The following is a 23,312-nucleotide window of genomic DNA, read 5'->3' on the forward strand; positions in this document are numbered from 1 at the left end:
AGTAACTTCAAAGTGTGTCTCACTGAAATACTGTTAGTTTTGGTGTGATGAAAGTATGCCTCGTGTTTTTCTTAGTTTGATCCTGGAGGCACCAACATGCTGTTAGGTGTTATTTTTGCCTAGAAAGCAATGCTTTAGATTTTCAGAGAAGGACATGCTTAAACAGTTGCCCATTTTTAACTTCTCTATTTGGATTTCAGAGACGCCGAAAGCGCAAATGAAGATGCATCGAGATAACGAAGGGGCTCAGACAGAACTTCACAGAAAAAGGAACTACATGCTTCTGTGAAAGCAGAGTTTTATAACAAAGAGTGCTGTACATGATGTTCAAATTATGACGACTTGTGCAGTTATAATTAAAACATTCCCCTCCATTCTCCAAGTCATAGCCTGCTGGCTACAAACAATGCAGTTCAAGAAGTGTAGTAGGACATTGCTAATTGGCAAATATGGTCCCAAGGGAAAGCTTTTGTGATCATTAAGACTTCATAACAGTTTTTATTTTTTGGTCTACACCTGGACATATCGCATGTTACAGATGATCAACCATGTGCACAGAGATTAACGCTCACCAGCTGTCAAATGGCGGGAAAACAACAACATGGAAGGAAAAACACTGCAACAGCGGCTGGTTTCACAAAATATGGTTCAAGGTTCGCAAACGATTACAACACTCAAATTAACACTGATGGCAGAGGAATTAACTGACACTAATCCCAGGTTTTATGAGGGAAAATAGCAGTTAGCATGCTAACAGCTAAGGTAAAAACATTCCCACATGGAAATAGCATTAGCAGGGCTTTAATAGTAAGCACTTCCATTATCATTTATGATGCCAGGAGTACACTCACCAACAGTGTTGGGTGCACAAAGCACTCTAAACTCTTACATCATCAAGCTAACTTTGACATGTCCACACTGGAACAGTCAGTCTTCTTAAACATAAGCAACAAAAATCAGATGCTCACTATGAGAAAAGAAAATCAGTAATTGGGTCTGTCACAGGGAGATGTTCCAGTCCTCTCAAATAAATAAAGATCAAACCCAACTGTCCGAGTGTTACCACGAGGTTATAAATGTGTTGTTTAACGTAGGCATGGGCCAGCTGGTATGAGACTCTCACAATATGACAAGCTTGACCAAAATATTATGGTTTCATAATATTTATACCAAAAGTCAAAACAAAAAGTGTATAATGTGATTTAATTTCCGTTACTTAGAATATAAACATTTTATGTTTATATACTCTCTTACCAACACCTTGTAGTTATAACATTTTTACAATTTTGATTATATATGTTATTGTCATCGCTAATTTGAGTTTCTCTGTTCCAATAGACTGGTTAACAAGATTGATGGCTGGTGCTCCTGTAGTTTGTCCACCATTGCCATCTGTGTTTTTTCTTGACTATAAATATTTCCACAGAGTCAAAAGTGAGAGAAAAGCCTTTTTTTCAGCCAGCTGATCAGCAGGAACAGACAGAGGAAGAAAAGAGTCAGCTCTTTTGTTTCCATGTCAATAAAAAAACTTAACCCCTTTCATAAGATATGATGGATTTCGGGGGGTTTTTGTTTTGTTTTTTTAAATGCTAACTTTTTAAAAGTATATCTTTTTTTTTAAAGTATATCTTGATATTGGTATCAAGATATACTTTTATATATCCTAGCTTACAGCATAAAAACAGAATTTAACAACTTCCTTAGTGGTTACTATCAAGTTTATCTTATCAACAAGATTCTTTGCTTAACTGGTTAACCTGGATTAAAGATGAATAATGATATAATACTTTCATTTACTTCACCCGAAATGTATTTTTCCAATTCTACGACGAGCACAAGGTCCCTTACCGTGAGTGTCGTCCGACTGGTTGAAACCACACAGCTGGCAGATGGAGCGGACCCACTTGTTCATCTCGTCCTCCGTCTCGGCGACGAGGTAAAAAGTGCGATCGGACGTCTTGATGTCGAAGACAAAGCTGTCCTGGAACTCCTTCCTCTTGAAGGTCAGGCCAGCGTCCACCTGCTCGCAGCAGTGCAGGTCGATGACCCGGATGGGCTTCTTCGAGTGGTCGTTCTTGTAGTACTCGAGAACATCAGGGTCACCGCTCATTCGGCCGCTCCGAAGTATAAACCAACGTTTCTTCCATGCCTGGAATTTAAAAACAGTAAGAGTGCAACTTAATTATCCCCAAAGAACTTCAGCATGGGCATTTATCAAAGCAGCGTGTTTTTATTGTGAGGATTTCAAGAAATAAACAACTGTGGTTAAGTTCAATCCTTACTGTGTAAAAGGTGAAAGTGTCGCAATGATAACAGTCTCAACAGCTGGACATGTGATCTGGTGTTTACTGTTGATCAAAAAGACCAAGGAGGAAAGTCTGCCTTTTTAAGCACATGTGCTTGTGTGTGGTTGGTGTCTGTCTAAGCGGCTGTGAGAGGAAGGGGGGACTAGCAGGTGTTTACTCCCTCCCAACGTATTTCCTGTGCAGATATCCCTCTCTGAGCGAAGAGAAGCAGCGCTGCTCCATGACAGCTTCACTGAAAGACTGCAGACTCCTTCCGCTACCAGAACAGGACAAAAGACGATTCTCTGCTTCATTCGAATCCAGTCGTGTCAGCATATGGTCGCCAAATGTTTATCTCGGATAAACAACCCGCACCTTATAGAGGAACATCCATATCAGTTAGAATATCATTGAAAAGGTAATTTCTTTCAATAAACTGAAAAAAAGGTGCCCTCTTGCAATATGATTTATAAAACCTCAAATCCTGTTTGTTTTGTTGTTGTTTTTTCAAAGAAAATTACAATAATAAACCACTAAACCACAAGTATGCATGCAGGGCTGGATCCAACGGATGAGATAGAAGAAGGAGTTAAATCCAACTCCTCTCTCGCTCATAAAGGGCAAGGACTATGATCTCTCTCTGCCTGGTTTTCTAACTATACGTGAAGACAGAGATTTTATGAGGCATGGCAAAAGCAAATGAGGTGGATTAGAAGCGTTATTACAACTAATGCTCTCATCCAGGACATGTTACTGTGCAATATGGTCTCTGCAGCCTGGAAATGGAGCTGCTAGCAGGTCATGACAGTCAGGACTTGCCATGAAGCAAGCGTCTCCAGTCAGAGGTCTTTTCAGATTAACTGCAAGACTGACTGCTACCAGAGATCTGTCCTGCCTACAGCATCAACATCCACAATGACTCCACCAGATCATCATGACACCTTCCACAAGGAGAGTAAACCACAAAAGGTCATTTCCAGAGAAACTTCCCTCTACTGATGAGCTTTATAGAGAGGCTGCTTTCATTTTCCAGTGGGATTTGATACATGCCCACAATGCCAAATGTACCAAAACCGGCATTAATGACCATGTTATAATTTTTTCTTTAAATGTACCCGACTTAAACCACATTGGGAATCTGAGAATTGTCAAGAGGAACTTGAGAGGCACGACAAAGCAGACAAACCAAAGGCCACCATTAAACCAGAACCACAAGCTGATTTCCAACCTAGTACTGAAAGCATAAAGTGTTCACAACAGAGACATGGTTTTCACAAGGCCAGCATTCATTCATTAAATCCTTTTTTTATTGTTCCTATCAATGGTAGACGCACGTCCACTAATATGCCAACAGTGGTGCTAATTTTTTGCTGACTTTCATTAGCAAAATACAGAACATTCAGCTTCCCCTAAACTAACATTTCCAGATACATTCTAAAGTGCAAATTTAATTGGCTGTTTGTAAACTTTCGCATGAGTAAAGTTTGACATCTGGATTGAAGTTTCGGCTATAAATAATTACTAATTCTTCAAGTAGTTAGACATTCACACTGTCTTCACCCATTTCACCCACACCAGTTTTGTTTCTTCTCCTCACGCTCCCTCTTTTTATCTCAAATAACATCATTTCAAACAAAATAAAACACGGACAGTAGAGAACAAAATATAGAGCTAAATATAATATCTAAGGGCATGTGAATGTAAAGACAAAATTAAATTTGTGCACAGGGCTTGCAGTTTTTTAAAGGCAGATATAATTTAAACTGAAGTTAGCGCTTTAGCATTAGCTTCCACTATACACAGTGTTGGTGTTGCGCTTTAACGTTAGTGGAACTAATGGTTATGATTCCTGCTTTAGGGTTAGTGCAACGACAATTTGAGTTAGCGTTGCCCACCACCGGTTCTTTTCCAGATTATCTGAGATACTAAATTTTGGTTTTTAATGAGCTGCAAGCCATAATCATCCAAACGAGCAGTAATAACTATAAGATATATCCATCTATGTGAAATCAATTTACAAATCATTTTTTTGTATTGAATACATTGAGTCACTCCTGCTTCAAACCAAGAACACCCCTGTATTTGATAATTAGACGGGCGCAAATGAAGAAGAGCAGCCTTCCATACTTAAGCTCCACATGGTTTTCCTGCAGCCATCTAAAGAGAGAGTCTGTTCTCTGTACTGCGACACAAAAGAGGAAGATAGACCAGGAAGGGAAAGGGTCGTAAAGGAGTGTTAGGGGGTGGAGGGTGTGGGCTGTTGGACATATGCCAGGGATGCACTTCCAGCAGGCAACGTCTCACATGGAGGCTGCTGACACACAGAATCCTGCTGGACCCCCGTCTGCCCCTCCATCAACACTGACACTGCCGTAAGGCTAATGCCTCCCCCCCCAAAAAAACACGCAGCAAATATGATATTCCTAATCTCTTCTGGAAGTATGAGCACAAATTTGTTCTATTTTGGGGGCCATTAACCTCAAGATGCAGAGATGAATGAGTGATGGCTGAGGAAGCTTCCCCGGCTTCTCTGCTCTGGTAATGTGTCTATCGGCAACCTGTCACCATCTGTAGCAGCTCACAGGGACGCCAGGAAAGACAAGAGCAGAATCCTGTATTTTCCTATCTATGCTCTGATGGAAAACATTTAAACGCTACAGGAGACTAAGCTGGTAGGGTGTATTCGCAAGTCTGAAAACGCATGAGAGAAGAAATAAATGAAGGAAACGGAAGATGTTTGTTCGATACTGGGGATTGACTTACAGAGCAAGGCAAAAGGAGTCTGGATGTCTCCCTGGATTCGCTCTCTGTTACATGGATTTACTTCCACCTGGCTTTAACAGAAATAGGATGAAAGTAGCTGCCATCAAGGAACTTTTACCCAGATTCTAAAACAAAACATGAATCTAGAATACCAAAAAGAGTAGTGAGAGATAACAGCGTGTCAGACAGGAAAGTCCAATTTAGCTGATGACTAATATATTCATATTGTATAAATCCAGGGCTAAATGGGTCCTTTAGCAAAGCATTATTGAACATCCTTTCGAGAACTGTTTTGACTGTTTCAAATAAAGTCATACTAATATTAAACTGACTGCCTGATTTGGCTGTGATTATGTTTTGACTAATTTCACTTTGTGACATTTTACCTCCACTCAGGTGAACAAATAGTGATACACCAAGTCTACATAGACATGTATGACAAACATTCAAACTATAATCTTTCTTTAAAAAGTTCTTAGGGAAATACCCCAAACTATACCAGCTCATCATTGGGAGAACTTTATGTACAGCCAAGGAAAATAAGAGGCTTGATTAAGGCAATTTTTCATTGCTGTGTCCAGGCAACAATCCCAAAATTGTTGAAATTAAATTGGCACATTTAAAAAATAAATAAATGTTTAGTATTTATCCCCCTTTGCGTCTTAAGGCCTAAATTTTCCAAACAGGAACAGTGTAAAGCCTCTGCAGGCTTTACACAGGAGACTCCTCCTACAGGCAAAACATTAACAGACATTCATCTACTACAGTTACGCTCAATCAAAGAACATTTAACTATATATCAAACTAAAATTCAAACTTTTGTGCCCACAAATATTTTTGGCGTATCCATGTACGTCCTCCTTTTAAAACACAGCCCATTACCGCCCTGGTAGGACCTGCTAAGTGGTCATCAAAACATAGTGCTTCATACAAGTACAACACAACAAAGCAACATAGTTCTACTATACTTTTAAAATTTCATTAAAGTCAAATAGCAATTTTACATTGCTAAGTTGTGTGTTCATACTGTGTACAAACTACTTAAGCTATACCCAGTAACAATTGGCACCAGGGTTCCTGACCAAACTCCTAATTACAAGCAATTCATGTAGCCGCAATTTGCACAGCCAGGTTTTTTTTTAATGATGCATGGTTTCATTTGAACACGTTGTCAAACATGCCTTGCTTATTGCTCTCGCTTTTTCCTGACAAAGCTCCATGACTGCTCCAGATAAAAGGAGACTGCACGTAGGGAAGTAATGCTCACAATCAACCTGGTTCTAGGAAAGAAGGGCGGCAAATTCATTACAAAGAAAATAGATTAAAAATACTTTTGTTGCCAACACTAAACAAAACAAAGCCAGAGCAGGAAGCTTTGAAGTAGTACTCAAAAAAAAAAAAAAAAAAAAAAAAAGCCAAGTTGGACTTTCCTAGGAATAACCATCTCTTCTGCATTAACCTTACCGGCATTGCTGGATGCTTTACCTTTTATACAGACATAGATCATGTACGCTGTTGCCTCCTCAGGAAGAATAGCAGCTATTTGCTCTCCTAAAAGTAGCTGACATCGTCTGCTAATTTGCATATGTGTGATCCAGGCAGTGGTAGAAAGGAATATCAACACGGCCAAGACAGAAATAAGGGTTCTAAATATGTTTAGAACTATATGAAATAATTCAATAACATAAATAGTTTGCCTAAACCCACACGACATGAATCGGTTTTGTATAATATCAAATTTAACCAAAAGACAGTAATCACACACAACAGAGAAGACACAGACACAGACGCTGTGTATCGAGTAACTATGTCACCATCAGCTGTTAAAATGATGTGTACGTAAAAATGAATTAACTTTTTCAGCTCGTCATGACAACAATGCTCCTCCATTTTGCCGTTTTCAACTGTTTCTAGGGGCGTTGCAGTGAGAAGTAGTTTGTATGGTAAGCTTTGCAGACTTGCAGTTCCACCAAGTGTTTGCTAATTGCTGCTGCTGCCTGTTGTGTTTTTGGTTAGGAAATAATATTATAACACCATATAAAGTTTAAAAGAGATGATTTTTGCATAATATCCTCACCGTTAAAGAACTTGGGTCTGTATCATGAAAGAAAGAACCTTATTCAGGACAATCATAGCTACCTTCAGTAATTAAAAAACAAAACAAAACAAAACCAAAAAAAAATGTTTTTTCTACATTTGTCCCCCAATTAAATACCACCTAAAAATATTTTACAAATAATATTTTGGAATGCATTACCTCCATCACAAATAAATGTTTATTTATTCAAGTCTTAACTTGAATCTACATAAACCCCACTGTAATTCTACTTTTCCACTGATGTTTAACTCAGCGACAGTAATGTTGTACCTGTTTACATCGTCTTTGTTTCCAGGAAGTGCAGGTCATGATCTTATCTGCAGCGTGTAGCTGATGCGACCCGAGGTGTTGGGGTACGCCGCTTCTTGTTTTATTTCAGTCAAAATGATTCGCTGAGATCAGCTACTAACTTCTGCATCAGGAAGTAACAACATCAAAAAAAAAAGTAACAAGATCTGATTAATTGTGAATAAATGACTATATTGTGAATAAGTGTGGGAGGGTAGTAAGGAAATCCACTGGCCAGTAAATTATAATGGTGTAGGACGTAGCGCCACTTATTCCAAAGAAGTAATAACACTCATTGAGTTTCCACCAAAACACAAACATGGCAACACGCAAGACCAAACACAGTTTTTAATAATATGGTTCCGGTCTTAAGGATTTTGTTATTCGACATCGAGAGAAATGTAAGCGTCATGTCGATGTTTTGCCTTTTCTGGAAAAAAGGAGCACTTCGCTTAATTGAAAGCTGGAGCGCTGCCCAGTTTAAAGAGGTCGTCGGAACCCGGCTGGGTTATTCCTGGCATCCATCAGCTGTGGCCGGAGTATTAGGCTTTCAAACTAAAATTTCTTAGCGGATTATGAAATATGACAAAACTAGTCACCGTTTCTAGTGAACTCATTCCAGAAGGTAATCAGTTGCAAAATCCGCCTTTATGTGCAGCTTAAATTTGAGAGAACTTCCCTGGTAAAATGGATCATGAGGGAGGAGGACAGAAGAAAATGAGCAAACCCACCCACAGCCTGTCCTACAGAGCATGTCTGAGCCTATCGATCACTGTCTAAGCACTGGGAAGTAAGAGCTGAAGCTGTAAAACTAGGCTGAACTCTCCACTCTCTCCCCTCCCCCTGCCATGGCTTTGGTGTAAGCTACAGCGCTGTTCAGGGAAAAAAAAATAAAAAAATTAGGGGGGTGGCTAGAAACACTGCCCTTGATAACAACTGGACTGGACAGTTCTCAGGAACACAAATGAGTGTTGAACCGAGTCACAGATTACAACAAAAACGAGGCAGAAATCCAAGTGGTCACTGCAATATTGTAAGAGCAACACATTGCAAACCACAAAGGTCGTGTTGTAACTCTCATATACCAGGGTTTGCTCATCATATTACACCATTTTCTCTCCGCAGAGGCGATAAAGTAAAAATAAAAATAAAAAAGGTTAACCCCAAAATAAAGACACAACACTGCTCAACGCAAACCTGTTTCTATGAATGCGAGTCAGAGAAAATCCTTGAAAGTATCAGATAAGGTTTAAGTGAAGAATCAAACGCTATGTAGGTTATAACGGGTCTTAACTTAAGACATGAAAAAGACAAAAGATTGCCTGTCGACAGTGAGAGAAGAGCAGCCATCCGCATCTATGGGCACGGAGCATTTAGTCCCCTCAGTCTTATTCAATCATCCCATGAAGGCTTGATCTCACCTTTTGCCAACCCACTCGTCCCGTGCCAAGACGAGTCAGATACACAGAGACTGCAGCACAGCACAGCACAAAGGATAACATATCTGCATCTATTTTAGATGCCTGGGAAGGAAAGCATCTAATAACAAAACCATAGAAAACATTCCTCTGAGCGGGCTGCTTACTAAAAATAAGATCAAAACTGGTTCATCTGGCCAGTTTCTTTTGTTTCTTCGGATGTTGATTGTTTTTCTATTTTTGGAAGAAGGAAAAACAATGAATCTGTAGGAGAAACGTCAACAATTCAGAAAAGTGACAGTTTTTCTTAAGTTTTCTAACAGTACGTTGAACCCAACCCACCGCAGGGAGAGTCAAAGAGTCTTGTTTATTTGCATCACGTTTATCACTCCTCCACCGCAAAAACCCAACTAATCAAGTTAGTCACGGCCAAAACAATTAACCAAGATGTGCCCTTTTACTAGAATGGAGAAATGTGTGTGTTTAATAGTAGGCTGTGTCAACAGGCGGGATGATGGGAATCACCCGACATGTTTTTTAAATGTCTATGAGCAAACATCCAAGTTAAACAAGAGTGTTATTGAAGCTACAGGGAAGAACAGGCTTGTTTACCTCTGGCACTATTAAAGCAGCAGGGGGAGGAGTCAGCAGGTTGTTGTCTTTGACTCTGCTTCCCATAGATTATACCTGTCGCTGCAGCACGCACGCACACACACACACACACACACACTACACAGCTGCACAAACACTGGCACTGTAGATCTGTGCCATAGCCGTGCAACCACCTCACCTGTAGACATCTGCTTCCCTAAGAGGCCATCTTTTATTTCAGGCACATTAGCGCTGACTGACGGACATCTTTTGAACCCGACACCTGCTTCATCCTTGGCGATGACATCATTTCTGCTGCTTTTAACTGTTTATTGATTTAACCATGAGCAAAAGATAGAATATTTTTGGAAAGATACACCTTCAAACCACAAGAAATGGCAGTCAGTTTAAAATCCTTTCATTGAGGTGCCAGAAAAAAGCGAAGCATCCACGCCAACTGTTGCTGGTGCACAGCTGATCAGCTGGTTGAAGGCAACTATACCTTTTGCTTAAGTTATTTTGTTTCCAAACCACAACTGTCTCCCCTTTTTTATTTGTCTATCTTGTAAGTATATGAAAAATGAAACAGGGGTCTTTCAGGAAGCTGACTTGCAGTGCACAGCTACACGGGAGGGTAGGACAGCTCTTTAACTGTACCTTATTGCCTTACTATTTCAATTATCAGCCTGAAAAAACTGAAAACAGCATCAGAGCAGCCAAACGTGGTAGTTACTGTATTACTTTGCTGTAATACATCACTGATGCTTACACTTTTTAAACTGCTTAACAAAGCAATGAGTTACCAGCAGACCTTTGGGGTTGTTTCTGTGCAACAATGAAAACAGGCTGTAAAGTGATGAAATAACTGACTCTATTGGATTACATGATAAATTTACCCAACATCAAGACACACAAACAGCCACCGAGAAACATCTGTAGTAGTTTCCAAGTGATAACCAGGAGCTGTAAAGTGAGGTAATGTTTTATTTTATGGTAATATCACATTTACCCACTACTAAGATAAGCATACAACATTTGTTACGGTTCTTTATAACAACCATTAACTAGTGCTTTAACATGATGAGCCATTTCTACTTTATTACACTGTTGAACTTTTTATATCTATCAAAAGTATGAAATTATTATTTTACAGCAAGCTGTAACTGTGTAGTTGTATTGTAATATTATCAAATTATCACAACTTTTTCGCCAAGCTTTTACTGTCTTATAACCAACTATAATATTGCCATATTCGTCATTATCCAATTTCCCTCTAATTTCTCTCAAATAGTTAGTAATTCATTTTGGGCACAGCAAATTCAATCCATCCACTTTAAGTTAAATAATACTTTTTGATGCATCCCATATTTATGTTCTTATTTGTTTCATACTTTGAAAAAGTTAGCAAAATTTCAATAAACAACTTGGGTTGACTTCTCATCCCATCTGGTGCCTAAAATAGGCCAAAATGTTCTTCTGTCAATGACAGAACAACAGTTTTACAATGCATTAATTAAAGCCTGGGACTGTTAAAATGGCCACCACAGAAAGACTGGATGCCTAAACAATGGTAATTCCGGTAAAAGTGGCGACAGGAGACAAAGCTGGGTAGACGACAGCAACAGAGGCTTGATTATCCAGCCCTGATCAATAGCGGGTCACCACATGCCAGCAACAGATGTGGGTTTCAGGAACACACAAAAAAACAAAAGAAATTAAAATAGAACAATGCAGCTACATTTTACAAAGCAGAAAATACACATTTGAAATTAGCATCACATTGCTTTCCAAGCTTATTTGGCATAAATTAGCAAGTGTGCATTCAACATAAGAAAAAAGATGTCACAAAAAAGCCAGATGAGCCACTAATGTATCAGTGCTTTCTTTTATGTGCTTTACAGGTGTCACATATCTGTATATAGACATCAGGCAACAGTTTACGTGAGCCTAAATAAACCACAAATGCTTCCTTCTAAGTTGTATAGTTCACACAAGGTTTTACATCTCTGCTCAGTGTGAGACATTAACCAGACAGCTGTCCCCCTCAAAGTTTATAATAAACCTTTTCTGGCGCTTAAAAAAAAAAAAAAAATTAAAAATACAGTCACAAACACAATTGTGCCAGCAGTGTGCATCTTCTACAGCTCCAACCTATTATTTGTCCTGACAGCTGAGGAGGTCCAGAAGCTCCACTGTCGGTGGATGCTTTGTCCCATTCATGTACCCAGAAAAGTAAACATGAAAAGATGTAAAACAGAGTTTTAGCGTATGAGGTTTAAAAGATGGAGGAAACAAATAGAATCCTTAACTTAAGATAAGAATCAACCCAAACATCAGGGACGGAGACACAGCGAAGTTGAACTCACAGCTATGACAAACAGCTTATGCAAGGTGACTGACACCGTTTATGACAATAACTTTTATCATGTCAGGTCAGACTACATTCCACATATTATTTTACTTTTTTTTTTTAAATGTCCTCTGTGAATGTTTGCTTACTTTTTTAGCCTGTTATTGGTGATGAAATGTGTTGGATTTTAGTTGTTACAATGGAAATATTTCACCTTACTTTTGAACTAGTCCTAAGACCAGAATTGCCTAGTTTCTGTTTCCCCAACTTCCTTTTTCTTTTATGGTTACGTTTTTAGTAGAAACTGTGATTATGCTCCTGGGTTGAAGATATGTTGCATCTCAATGGGACCAGTATAAACACCGATGTCCACAGCACGCTTTAAATCTCTCGACCGCCAAACATTTCTCATAAATTTTCACAATTAGTCAGCTGCAGCTCTCATTATTTTCTTCCTCTGTGTCTGAGCCAAATGAAGGAGGATGTTTAAATGTAGTCGCAATCTGATTTAATAGCAGTATTGTAACCTGAATTCCAGCTGCTATATTTGTAACACAAGCTTAATGGGACTTTTAATGGCCAAATAAAACCTAACTGTAACCAAAATGATTAAGTTTGAGTGGCATGTGATTGATAGTGTCCTTGGAATAACATTTAAACAACTTCATAATTGTTGTACAGTTAAACCCTCTGGAGTGAAACACAAACTAATTATATGGGGTGACTATATGGTTCACTTATGAGAGAAACATCTGGAGGTGATGACGCACAAATCAGAGTAATGATGCTGGTTAGGAACAGCAAACTCCTTTTGGCTTTGTGATCACAGAATGGCTTCAACATTGAGCACTTTTAAATCCCAACCTGTACTACTGTTCCTGTCCTCAATGAGTAAATAGCCAAATAAATATTCTTATACACAAACTCAAATTCAAGCCCTGGGTTTACTGCCACTACATTGGTCTTGGTTTGCCACACATATGCCTTAATAAGGTGTATCAAATGGGACGTTGTCACACTGTCAACTTTGGATTGTGTTTTTGGCTGCCTTGTCTTGAGACCTACAATATCATGCTTTTTTATTTCAGACTTGGAATAACTACCATTTGCTACAAGCCCAAACACAGTTTGAAACATTTCAAAAATGATGATTCATACCCTAAACAGCTCAGATTGCAACTGCAACTGAAAACTATGTTGACTGATACAAAATGTATCATGCAACAAGAAACTCGAAACAAGTGCATGATTTAATGTGTTAAGATGGTGAAGGGTTAGCTATGAATTTCAGACAATCTTTTCATTTCTCCAATATGAAGTCTTAATCTAGCTAGTTTTGTATTTATGAATTTTTTTCATTTGTATAATTTGTAAGTTCATATTAAATAGGGCCTTTACTCAGGTTCTAAGAAATGAGGCCAGGTATTCACGTCATGTCATCACGACTCTCGACTCTAGAGCTCAATCCAACAGGTGTGACAGTGATGAAGAAGCTTCTTGCGTTTGACAGCTACCGGTCTCCTGCAGTTCAAGCTTGGCTGGGGCGGAGGGCGGGTGGTGGTGGGGGGGTGTCAGAGCCTGCTGCACATCACATGAAAACAACCTCTAAAAAGCTCTCAGCAGATATAATCAGCCTCAATTTGCAGCTGAACGCTTCCATTATTATAAAAATGAGCAATCTCTCGCCATGTCTCCATTTCAGCAGAAGGCTGGGCTTATTTAGCATGAGCTCAGCCTGACAGCTTAACTAACGGGAGGCATTATCTTCAATCAGAACTCTTTGTGCCGCTTCCCCCTGCCTCTGCCGTCAGCATCAGCTCCTGGGCGCCTGAGTGCAGAGGTCGTGCTGTGTGCATCTCCTGGTAATTCTCGACAAGTACGGGGAGCTTTTAGATACACAGAATAGAGTAAAACTCATTTAAAACAGCAAGGTTTCATCCAGCTGAAGGATTTCCATACAAGCACCTGACCTTGGCACCTGTTGGACCGTCACTCCAATTCAAAAACACCCTATATTTTTGCATGTTGTCCGAGACCAGCGGTAGAAGTCATCATCAGCAGAGGATTCTGACCTTCAGAGCAGCCAGAGCAGTATGAGAAACAATACGATAGGAAATGAAGGAAAGCAATCGCCAGCGAATGACACAAACAGATTAGATAACCATTATCTCATCATTAAACAAAGAGTTATGATTTCAAAATCACTATAATTTAACTTTTTAGGGGTAACATCCACTTAATAAGATGTTTTCTTGAGCTGTAGGGAGAATAGGGCAAAACAGCGCTGCCCCTCCCCCACCTGATGCTGTGCAGCGCCAGTTCAGGTACTGGAGTTGTATCCAGTTCGCAAAACAGAAACAATATAAGGAGTTTGGAAAATTTTCAGGTTGTGGAAAACATGGACCATCATACTGGAAAGCATGTTTAGATTGGTCAAGCAGATCAGGTAGCCTACCCACCTTACCAGCTAATGTCACCTTATCAGTGCGTTACTCTATAAAGAGTAAAGTAGCGAAAAGTCATAACGTTCTGCCCACTAAGCACTTGAAAACATTTTATTTGGACGTTGGCAATCCTGTATCTTTGTTCAAATATTTCCATCAGAATCATAATAGCAACAATAATGTGATTACTGGAACTGTCACAAGCAAAATGCTGGATTAATTTAGCAACAGTAGCAGAAAATCTCCTGCCAGCCTAAATCTTACCAAAAAAAAAAATGTGTTTTTTTCCACAGATTGCACTTAATTTAACAGTGCTGTATAGTTTGGGAGTAGTAAATTAAATAAGCACTAAAATTATTACTATATCTCATTTTTTAAGTTAGATAATAAAAGGATTACAGTTAATGCTGCATTTAGAAACTTTATTACTGATTAGGTGTTTTTTTTTCAGTCTTTGAACACTGAATAATGAACAACAGAGAACAACAATGACGTTGCATCTAATTCTCAAGATGAAACTGATTAGAAGACATATTTGGATTTTATGAATCCTGGCAGGGAGAACCTAATGAAGTGTGTTAAAATTTAAATTGAATTAAGGCATTAAATTTTCATTTTACTGAAATAATTTAGGAGCAAGAAGGGAAATAAGACATCCTGCAAAATTCCTCAAGCATGTCAACAGAAAGAGATGAGAAATTTGACAGTGAGTTTGCCTTAGTTCATGAAGTCATATCTCTGATGCTAAAAACTGCATTAAGATTTAACTTGAAATCTAAATTTGGAAACTGCAAATATAACTATTTCTATTTTAACTAAGTTATGCTAGTTCCTTTTTACTGAAACACAATGACTCATCAGTGTCTGAAGGGAAGATTTACTCAGGATTTCCGGTTGTCAAAAAGTCTACTTACCAGTAGACTTCTAATCAGTTGTTGGTCATTTAAACCTCTTTTAAAGCTAAATTAGACATGGTTAAATGATTCACTTACAATTCGAAGAAGCTGTTGGCACCTGACCACACTGCACAAATCTGAATAGAATAAATCTAACAAGTGGTGAAAACTGCTAATTTAGTTGCCAAGAGATAATAAATCTGTGCATCCTTTTAAAAATAAAGAGGCATAGCTTCAGCTCCGCAGAACATTTAAAAACAGGATTTAAAAAAAAGCTAGAAAGAAAATCCCAAACTCTAGTTTCAGTCATGCAAACTCATTTCTCTGGGTTTTACATGCTAATTAAAGGGCGTATAGAACAAAACATTTTTCCACCGCATTAATCATTTTTTTTCCCCCTAACATGCAGGGAAACGCTTGCTTTTTTTTTGGTTGCTCTTTTCACTTTAACTACAGAAACCACAACCACAAGGTTAAACTTACACATTTCCAACTCCTATGAATAATGGCAGTGAGGCACAAGGTTTGACACGAAATAGAAACTCGTATCAGTATTTGAAATAGATATAGCTGCTAATCAAACTCCCTTTTTTGACAGTGTAAATATTATATATGCTGACCATTACAAAGAGATTTTTCAAACAGATTTTGGTTACAATTCAACAAAAAATGTTATTTTTTTATTTACAGATTTAAGTCTGTTTTTCAATTAATTACTAAATCCTCCTTTACTCTAATAACTCCTATTGGCAACACAGACATCCATCTTACATATGTATTCATCTATATGTCTTTTATTAGCTCTGCAGACTTCTCACAAGTTATCATCTATTTGTAAATGCGGTAAACCTCAAAAACATCACCAACATTAATAAGTTGCCAGTAAGAAGTAGTACAACTCTGTCCCACTTGCTGGAACTTTTTTTTTTTTTTTCACACTTGGACCACAGAAATTATTCACCACTCAAACCTAATTTGTTAGTGATGTTATTTACTTGAGAACAAACGTGCATTTTCTTTGAAATTTCTTTACTATTCAGCATTTCTTCCCTTTCTGGTTCTTCCCCAGGTTCCTTGTTCACATCGTTTTAGCTGACAAAGTTTATTAAGGGTTAGGATCACTGCAGTACATTGCGGAGTAACTTCTGCAGATCGAGAACATTGACATGTGCATTAAGGTTCCAAAATCAGACGTAGTCAAAGAGAATAACTAACTAGGCTTTTTAAAGTCAACCAGGAACTTTCCATGGAGCCCAATAGCCAATGTATACCAAGGTTCTAAAAATCACTGAAGCTTTCTGTCACAATGCTCCCAAGGTATTTATGAGGTAAAGGAAATGCCAAACCAAGTGCAGCAGCCACCGGAGATTTCTGTCGGCCGAGCAAACAGCCAGTAAGCTGCCAGAAGAAGGCTGCTACCCGTTTCACTTGTTTACAGGAAACACACATTTGTCTGTTTGCAACAAAACAGACTAACGTGGAAACCAAAGGAGCCTTAAAAGTCACTCTTACTATTATGATGCAATATAAATAAATCTGCAGTCGGCATCCTATGAGCACCAGCTTTTACCTGCAGGCTGGCTACCGGAGCAGAAGCAAAGCTGCATTCACACAGAATGCAGCTTTGCTTCCGTTGTTTTGCTGAAATTGGATTTTTGTGTGTGTGTGTGTGTAATCTTTCATACTTCTGAATGATGCAAGACTTCTGTGTGAATGGCTCAGAACCTTAAAGTGACCGTTTACGGAAATAATAATGGGTGCCGCAACTTTACTATCAGATATAAATCGGACTTATGGGAGTGGGACAATTCGGATATTTGTGTGGGTGAAAAGATTGGGATTTAACTACTGAGACAACAGTGAACAAGTCGGATTTGGGTCACATTTACCAGCTGTGTGAACGCAATCTAACTTACAAGAGAATGTCAGTTACAGTTGCATTACTCTACAAGAAAAGAGCAATAAAGGTAATGTTCTGTGCAACTACTACTTTAAAACTACTGAATTTAGTGTATGTTATTTTTATCACAATTATTTTTATTGTGGTAATTAATATGTCTCTGTGTTTCGACTACATCTTGTAACCAATCATTTTACAAATAAGCACGCTGATGACAAAGGCAGTGTCAGCTAATTCCCTGACACGTTTTACATGTCTTCTATGAAGCTAAGAGTCAGTGTAAGTATGAGGAAGAAAATTAAAAACGAACAGGAACAGGAGGCTCCGCGGTGCTGTCAAAAGCGTTTAGTGAGGTCGAAGCCATCAATTAAAAGAAACGTTTTGCACTTTTCCAGGCCAGTTAGGCGGGTTCAGATCCTGGGACGTCACACCCACACACTCCTCCTCTGCACTGAGTGCTGACTTCTTCCAGCTGGTCACAGACATATTCTGCCAAGATGCAAGGCAAACAAAGTTTGAAAAAGAAAAAAGAAAAATGTTTCTCCCAACTTCCATCCTTAACTGAACCATCTGAGGCAGTTTACTTTGTTTGCTCAGCATATTGTTTACATAGGGCATGTGAGTTGTGAATGTCATGATCCGTATGTGTCTGTTTATTCATTCACTGCTGGATATACAAAGAACGGTCTGTCTGGTATAATAAAGTTTATCTCAGGTTGTTTCTGTGTGGCTAATTTATATTATTAGCTCCATCATACAAAGCTGTTACCGTGGTGTTGGTTTACTTTTGGAGAGTTTTGGCAAATAAGCAGAACATTCTCAATCCTGGTCCAAATCACGAGAGATAGCAAAGGGAACATTTTAAATCAATTGGATCTAATTTCTTTCAGAACAGCTCTAATTTTAGGCTCAACCAATAAAGTTTTGATAGAAAGAAGTGCATTTATACACTTGCAGGCCAATTTGATTTCTTTCCCTGTCATGAGACCTCTGTCAAAACACTTCCTGACGGTACCGTTGAAAGGAAGTCTGGCATCTGCTGTTGGTGAAATAATTACATTTTGAACCAAAAGAGTTCATGGCAAAGGGCGGGATATTATGACAAAGTGGAAATAGGGCCACCATCGGATGCTTTAGTAAAGAGAAACAAATGTGAGAGAAATATGTAACCGAGGCTGGTGAAGCAGATGCTAGCTAAAGCTGCACGTTGCTACGTAGTAAGATAAAGGTTTATAAAGCTTCTGGACAAAAATAACCAGATTAATCACAAATTGCCACTTACAAATGATTATTTCGGGGTTCTCCAGTGTTTAGAACTGACAATACAGGATCTCAATTGGATTTTAAGACGGATTATTACGCAAATTCAACTTTTTTGAGCTTCATGTCATGTTATATTTTACCCTAATCAGAAACATACCCAGAGTGTTGGTTTGATTTGAATTCAAGGATCGATTTGAATCCTTGAATCTTAAATAGCAACCATTCAGAGGTGCATAACTGTTTACTCTTACAAACCATGTCACAAAACCCAAATGTCCTTAAGCTTAAGGTCACAAACTGATGGATGGATAATGTCCTTCAGGATTTTCTGGTAGAGCAGAATTCAGATCCACAAATTACACCGAGTTGTCCGTGCCCTGAAGCCATAAAGAAGCCCCAGACCATCACACCACCATATTGGACTGCTCTGACTTTGTTAGTCAACCAAATATCTCCTTAAAAGTTTTAGTGATCATCTACATCTCTTATATATATATATGAGACATGCCTTTGTGATATTGTTAGCCAACGGTGGTTTTGACCTGGGAATTTTTCAACAACTGACTTCCTTATTGCTCAGTCATAAAAACTGACCTCAACTGTGGAAAGTGAGGTCTGTTGTTATCGTATGAAGCCGATATTGAAGACCTCCAGAGATAATTGTTGTAGCCTGGTCACTTCATTTGACTTGCTATGGTTTGTTGGAGTAGATCATTTGCCTACTTCGTGTGGTTAGACAGGTGCTATTTGAGTTATTTTCTACTTCTACATTTAATCTGGTTATCTTTGTCTGATGTTAACATTTGTTTCATGGTCTGGAACATTTGAGGGTGGTAAAAAAAAAAGAAAAAAAAAAAAGCAAGACAGAATAAATCTGTAGGGGGATGCATACTTTTTAACAGCGCTGCAAGTCACTGCTGTCACATCAAGCAAGCCATTTTTGCAGCTTATGGGGAAAAAGGCCTCCAGATGAAATGGAACAAGGAAAATGCCTGTGTGAACGCTGGTTGTCTGTCAAAGCAGGAACTGGGAGGCGTTCAGGGCTGACCTCTGAGGGCAAGGACTTCCCAAAGCCCCTCTGCAAAACAACTGTCGACCCGGCAGCTGACAGAGGGACACAGACCACTGCTGCCGCTCTCCACTGCCCGCCTTCAAAAGTCTCCATCTCCCCCCCGCCCACCAATCATTTCATCTTCCTCCTGAGCACCATCAACCAAGACAAGAAATTGAAACCGTGTGAAACCACGAGCGGTGAGAATGAAGACTAAGAAGCAGATATTACCTTGCCGATATGATCTGTCTGGAATGTGGCAGTGCCTCAGTGAATTTGAACAGACATGTTTCTAATGTCGCACACAACAGCAGGCGAGTTTAGCAAAGCAGTGCGGTACTGACCCGAGCACATGAGCCGCTTTTCAGAATTACGCAAAGCAAAGCATACCATTCCTATAAGCTTGCATAATTCATTCAGGTGACTTACAGGGCACGTTCCTTTAAATTCCTACGGCTTTTGTCACGTTTCACAACACCAAGCTGATTTGCTTAAGTAAAATACAGTAAACAGTGTCACACAGGAGGTTCATATTCAACCTCCTGTTGTTGTTGTTGTCTGCTATGCAAACCAATAAAAAACAAATTTATCAGGGTTTTAATGAAGCCACAATGATGAAGCATAGTGTCTGATAACTGATGGAGGAGCAAAATGACCTCACATGAACTGTGCATGAGCTGCTGGCTAGAAGTCCTCCATCCCTCAGTTGTTTTCATGTTCCTTGTGTTTTTTCTGGCCATTGTTCAGAAATAATAATAAAAAAAAAGTACGTAGGCCACTCCCACTGAGCACTACAGTGGGAGTGGCCTACCCACCTCTGGAACATTAATCAAAAGAGATAAACCTCAACCAAGTGATTCAATTGAACCACAACTATTTTCCTTTTTTTTTCTTCTTCTTGCATTGTGGAAATGTGGCGTGTGTGAAAATTGACTACACATGTCCCCTGTGCTGCTGTCACATGCTCGAGGGGGGGGGACGCAGCAAGTTTATACCAATCATGTGGGATATTGAAGAGTCAGTGAGTCACCACGGGGACCTAATCGCATTTGTAAACAATTAGACAGCATTTAACAAGAACAGGGCAAGCGTGCGAGTGTATGGAAACATTGTGGCCTATCTTCTCCAGAAGCAACCAGCGGGGTTGCTGCTTTGCATGCAATTTGCATACATTGTGGCCTGCAGCAGTGATAACCAGTTTTTTTTTAGTTTTTTTTTTTACTATCAGCAGCTCTGAACTTGCATGTTTTGATCACCGGAGGTCACACACAACTCGTTCTTAATACAATAACCAAGCACTTCTCTAAACACGTATTACCAAACAGTGGTCCAGTCTTTCTCAGGAGGAAGGAGCTGTATATTGACAAGGAAGGTGTTGTTATAGATTAAAAATTATTGCCACTGTAGCAAATAATCTCCAAACTGTAGCAGCTTTGTAGAGGGGGGAAACAAAAACACATTCCTGACATTTCCTCCTGGCGGTATAATAACCCGATCAAGTTTACTACCCAACACACCTCCAGGCTGGAATGTTTGAGACATCCGAAAATATCCCAAGCATTAACCTAACTACGTCAGATGACAGCAATACTGGTGAGTAAATAGCCCTGATTGTCCATAGTATGGCTTTAAGTGGAAGGAATTTCAGACAGATTATCACATTTACAAGTCTGCCTGCTCTGGACACCATCTCATGACTCCGTTTTCTGGCTGAAGCAGTGTTTGTGTGCTTGTTTTTGTTTTGTTTTTCCTTAGGTTGGTTCACAAGGGTAAGACGCAGGGTGAGAACGCCTCAGAGTGCTGCTCTCTTGCCTCCGGGCCAATTTTCCCTCCCTCTTGTTGTTTATATGAAGTTCTGTAACCAAGCAGGTTTTTCCCCTCCTCTTACTATTGCAGCTGCCGATCCATACCGTCCACATGGGTCTCTGTGTAAACACGGTTCCAGCTCCGAGTGGAAAACAATGAGGAAATGACAGGATAGTGGGCTGCATTGAAGACATTCAAGGATGGATTTCCAAACGAAACACATCGAGGTGACATCATGGTAAAGTCAGCTAGCAGGGAATATGGAAGAGGTGGGTGGGGAGCAGAGGGGGAGCAGTAATGCAACACCATACATAAACAGTAGACAGCTGTATTTATAGGAGATTGTCTCATGGTTCTATCTGCCTCCATAAATCCTATTATCTGATTTGCAGCCATCCTCCTGCCCAGCACCCAACAGGAGGCGCAGCTTTGTCTTCCCAAAACAATCAAACCCCGTGCAATTTTTACCGTTACTGTGAAGGAAACCGGTCGCATCTCTGCTCCATTAGACGTTACCTCATCACAGCCAGATAAAGCAAAATCATATCCGAAAGCTCTTTCATCCAACTCACAAACAGCTGTCTGGTTTTATTCAGGCCTAACCCCCAAATTATGATAGGACCGCCACTTTGTTAACACATGTTTAAAGTAGTGCTGTGACTATCCCAACGATTAATCAGATTTTAAAAATGGGTGCATTCTGTAGATTTTTTTCATTTCACCACTTCAACCACGTTTTATGCAATATTACATAAAAAAATACAAATAATTAAATAATGATAATACACATGATACTGCCTAAAATTCAGTAACACAGCATGTTACCGAGTGGTGTGAACTTAATCATTTGCTACATTTAATTGTTTGTACCAAAGGATGCATGTACAACTGAAAAAGTTTTCTAACAACATGTAAAAATCTCTGTTTTTTCTACTTGATTAGCAAAAGGTGCTTAATTTGAACCAGTTAATGCCAAAACTTAGCCACTACAAGAGTTTTTTTGTTTTTTATTTGAAATGTAAAAAGTATTTCTCTGTAGTTTTGACTTAATATGCTATTCTTTCAGTAAACGTCCCCTAATTGAGTCTGTATACTCCAATTAACCACCAATTTTACTAAATTAGCTTATGATTATTTCAATAGTCAATCAATTCATTACAATTAATCGCTTCAGTTCTAGTTTAAAGTGTAATTGACAGATAAAGAGATGTTTTGTGCAGCAGGAGACATAGTGAGGTGCACCTGCTCCAGTGTGACACCACTTATCTGAGATGCAGACGAACAACAAACAATTTGACAAAGAGGGAACAAACCAAGATAAAGAAAAAAAACCGGGTTACCTCTGTGCCAAACTTCTAAACACAGAAACTACAGCGGAAGCGTGCTTCACTCACATATCTCCTCAGCTTTTTCTCCGGGGGTGATTTCCTCAGCCAGCCCTGAAAGATGATTTCTCCTCCGCTCATGTTTGCCCAAAGTGCGCTGCTGCTCCTGCTGCTGCTTCTTCTTTTTCTTCTTTTTGCTCTCAAAGTGCAGTCTGCCACTAATGCATGAGGACTCGCCTGTTCAAAGCGCTGCTGTCGGTTCTCGGCTCTCTCTGCTGCAGTCCGCTCCCCCCATTTGAAATCAGAGCAGGGAACAAAGTAGGAGATGGAGAGCAGCGCAAATATCTGCCCGGGCGCGCAAAACCCACTGCTGCCAAGCGGAGTCTGAAAGTAGGCACGGCCGGGTGACGGTGAGCCGCGCGGGGGGAAAAACTAGTCAACTCCTACAGGGCGAGGAAGTATCTGTGTGCGTCTGCAGTTTGTTTTCCCGACTCATACCACGCCCACCGCGCAGAGAGAGAGGGATGGGCCGTTGGGATGAACAGGATGGAGGAACAGCTTGCTTGATTAAAAAAAAAAAAAAAAACATTAAACGGTGAGGGAGAAAAAATTATTAAGCCAATCCCCATAAAAAAAATAAAAAACAACATTTTCAAAAACTTTTACGTAAAAAGAAGCTAAGTGTTTTATGATTTTTGTGAAAAAAAATTCAACTTTTAAAAGGTTGCTTAATACTTTCCACAACAATAGTTTCTTAATAATAATAATAATAATTAAAAAAAAAACTAAGTTATACATTTTTTTCAGTAACCTCCCTACTGAATACAGTGTCGC

General features: G+C 39.3%; 1 protein-coding gene across 1 annotated transcript in view; it reads right to left on the bottom strand.

Moving 5' to 3' along the window:
• Positions 1-23,007, bottom strand: part of gab2 (GRB2-associated binding protein 2) — a 46,606-nt gene extending 23,599 nt beyond the window's left edge. Inside the window, exons 1-2 of the mRNA XM_007572367.2 lie at positions 22,548-23,007; positions 1,849-2,149 (exon numbers count right to left, since the gene is read on the bottom strand). Coding sequence (XP_007572429.1) covers positions 1,849-2,149; positions 22,548-22,619 — 373 coding nt within the window. The 5' untranslated portion in view covers positions 22,620-23,007. The remainder of the gene's footprint in view (positions 1-1,848; positions 2,150-22,547) is intronic.
• Between the last annotated feature and the right edge of the window lie 305 nt (positions 23,008-23,312).

This window comes from Poecilia formosa, unplaced genomic scaffold, assembly GCF_000485575.1.
Source record: "Poecilia formosa unplaced genomic scaffold, Poecilia_formosa-5.1.2 Scaffold299, whole genome shotgun sequence".
NCBI classification, from domain to species: domain Eukaryota; kingdom Metazoa; phylum Chordata; class Actinopteri; order Cyprinodontiformes; family Poeciliidae; genus Poecilia; species Poecilia formosa.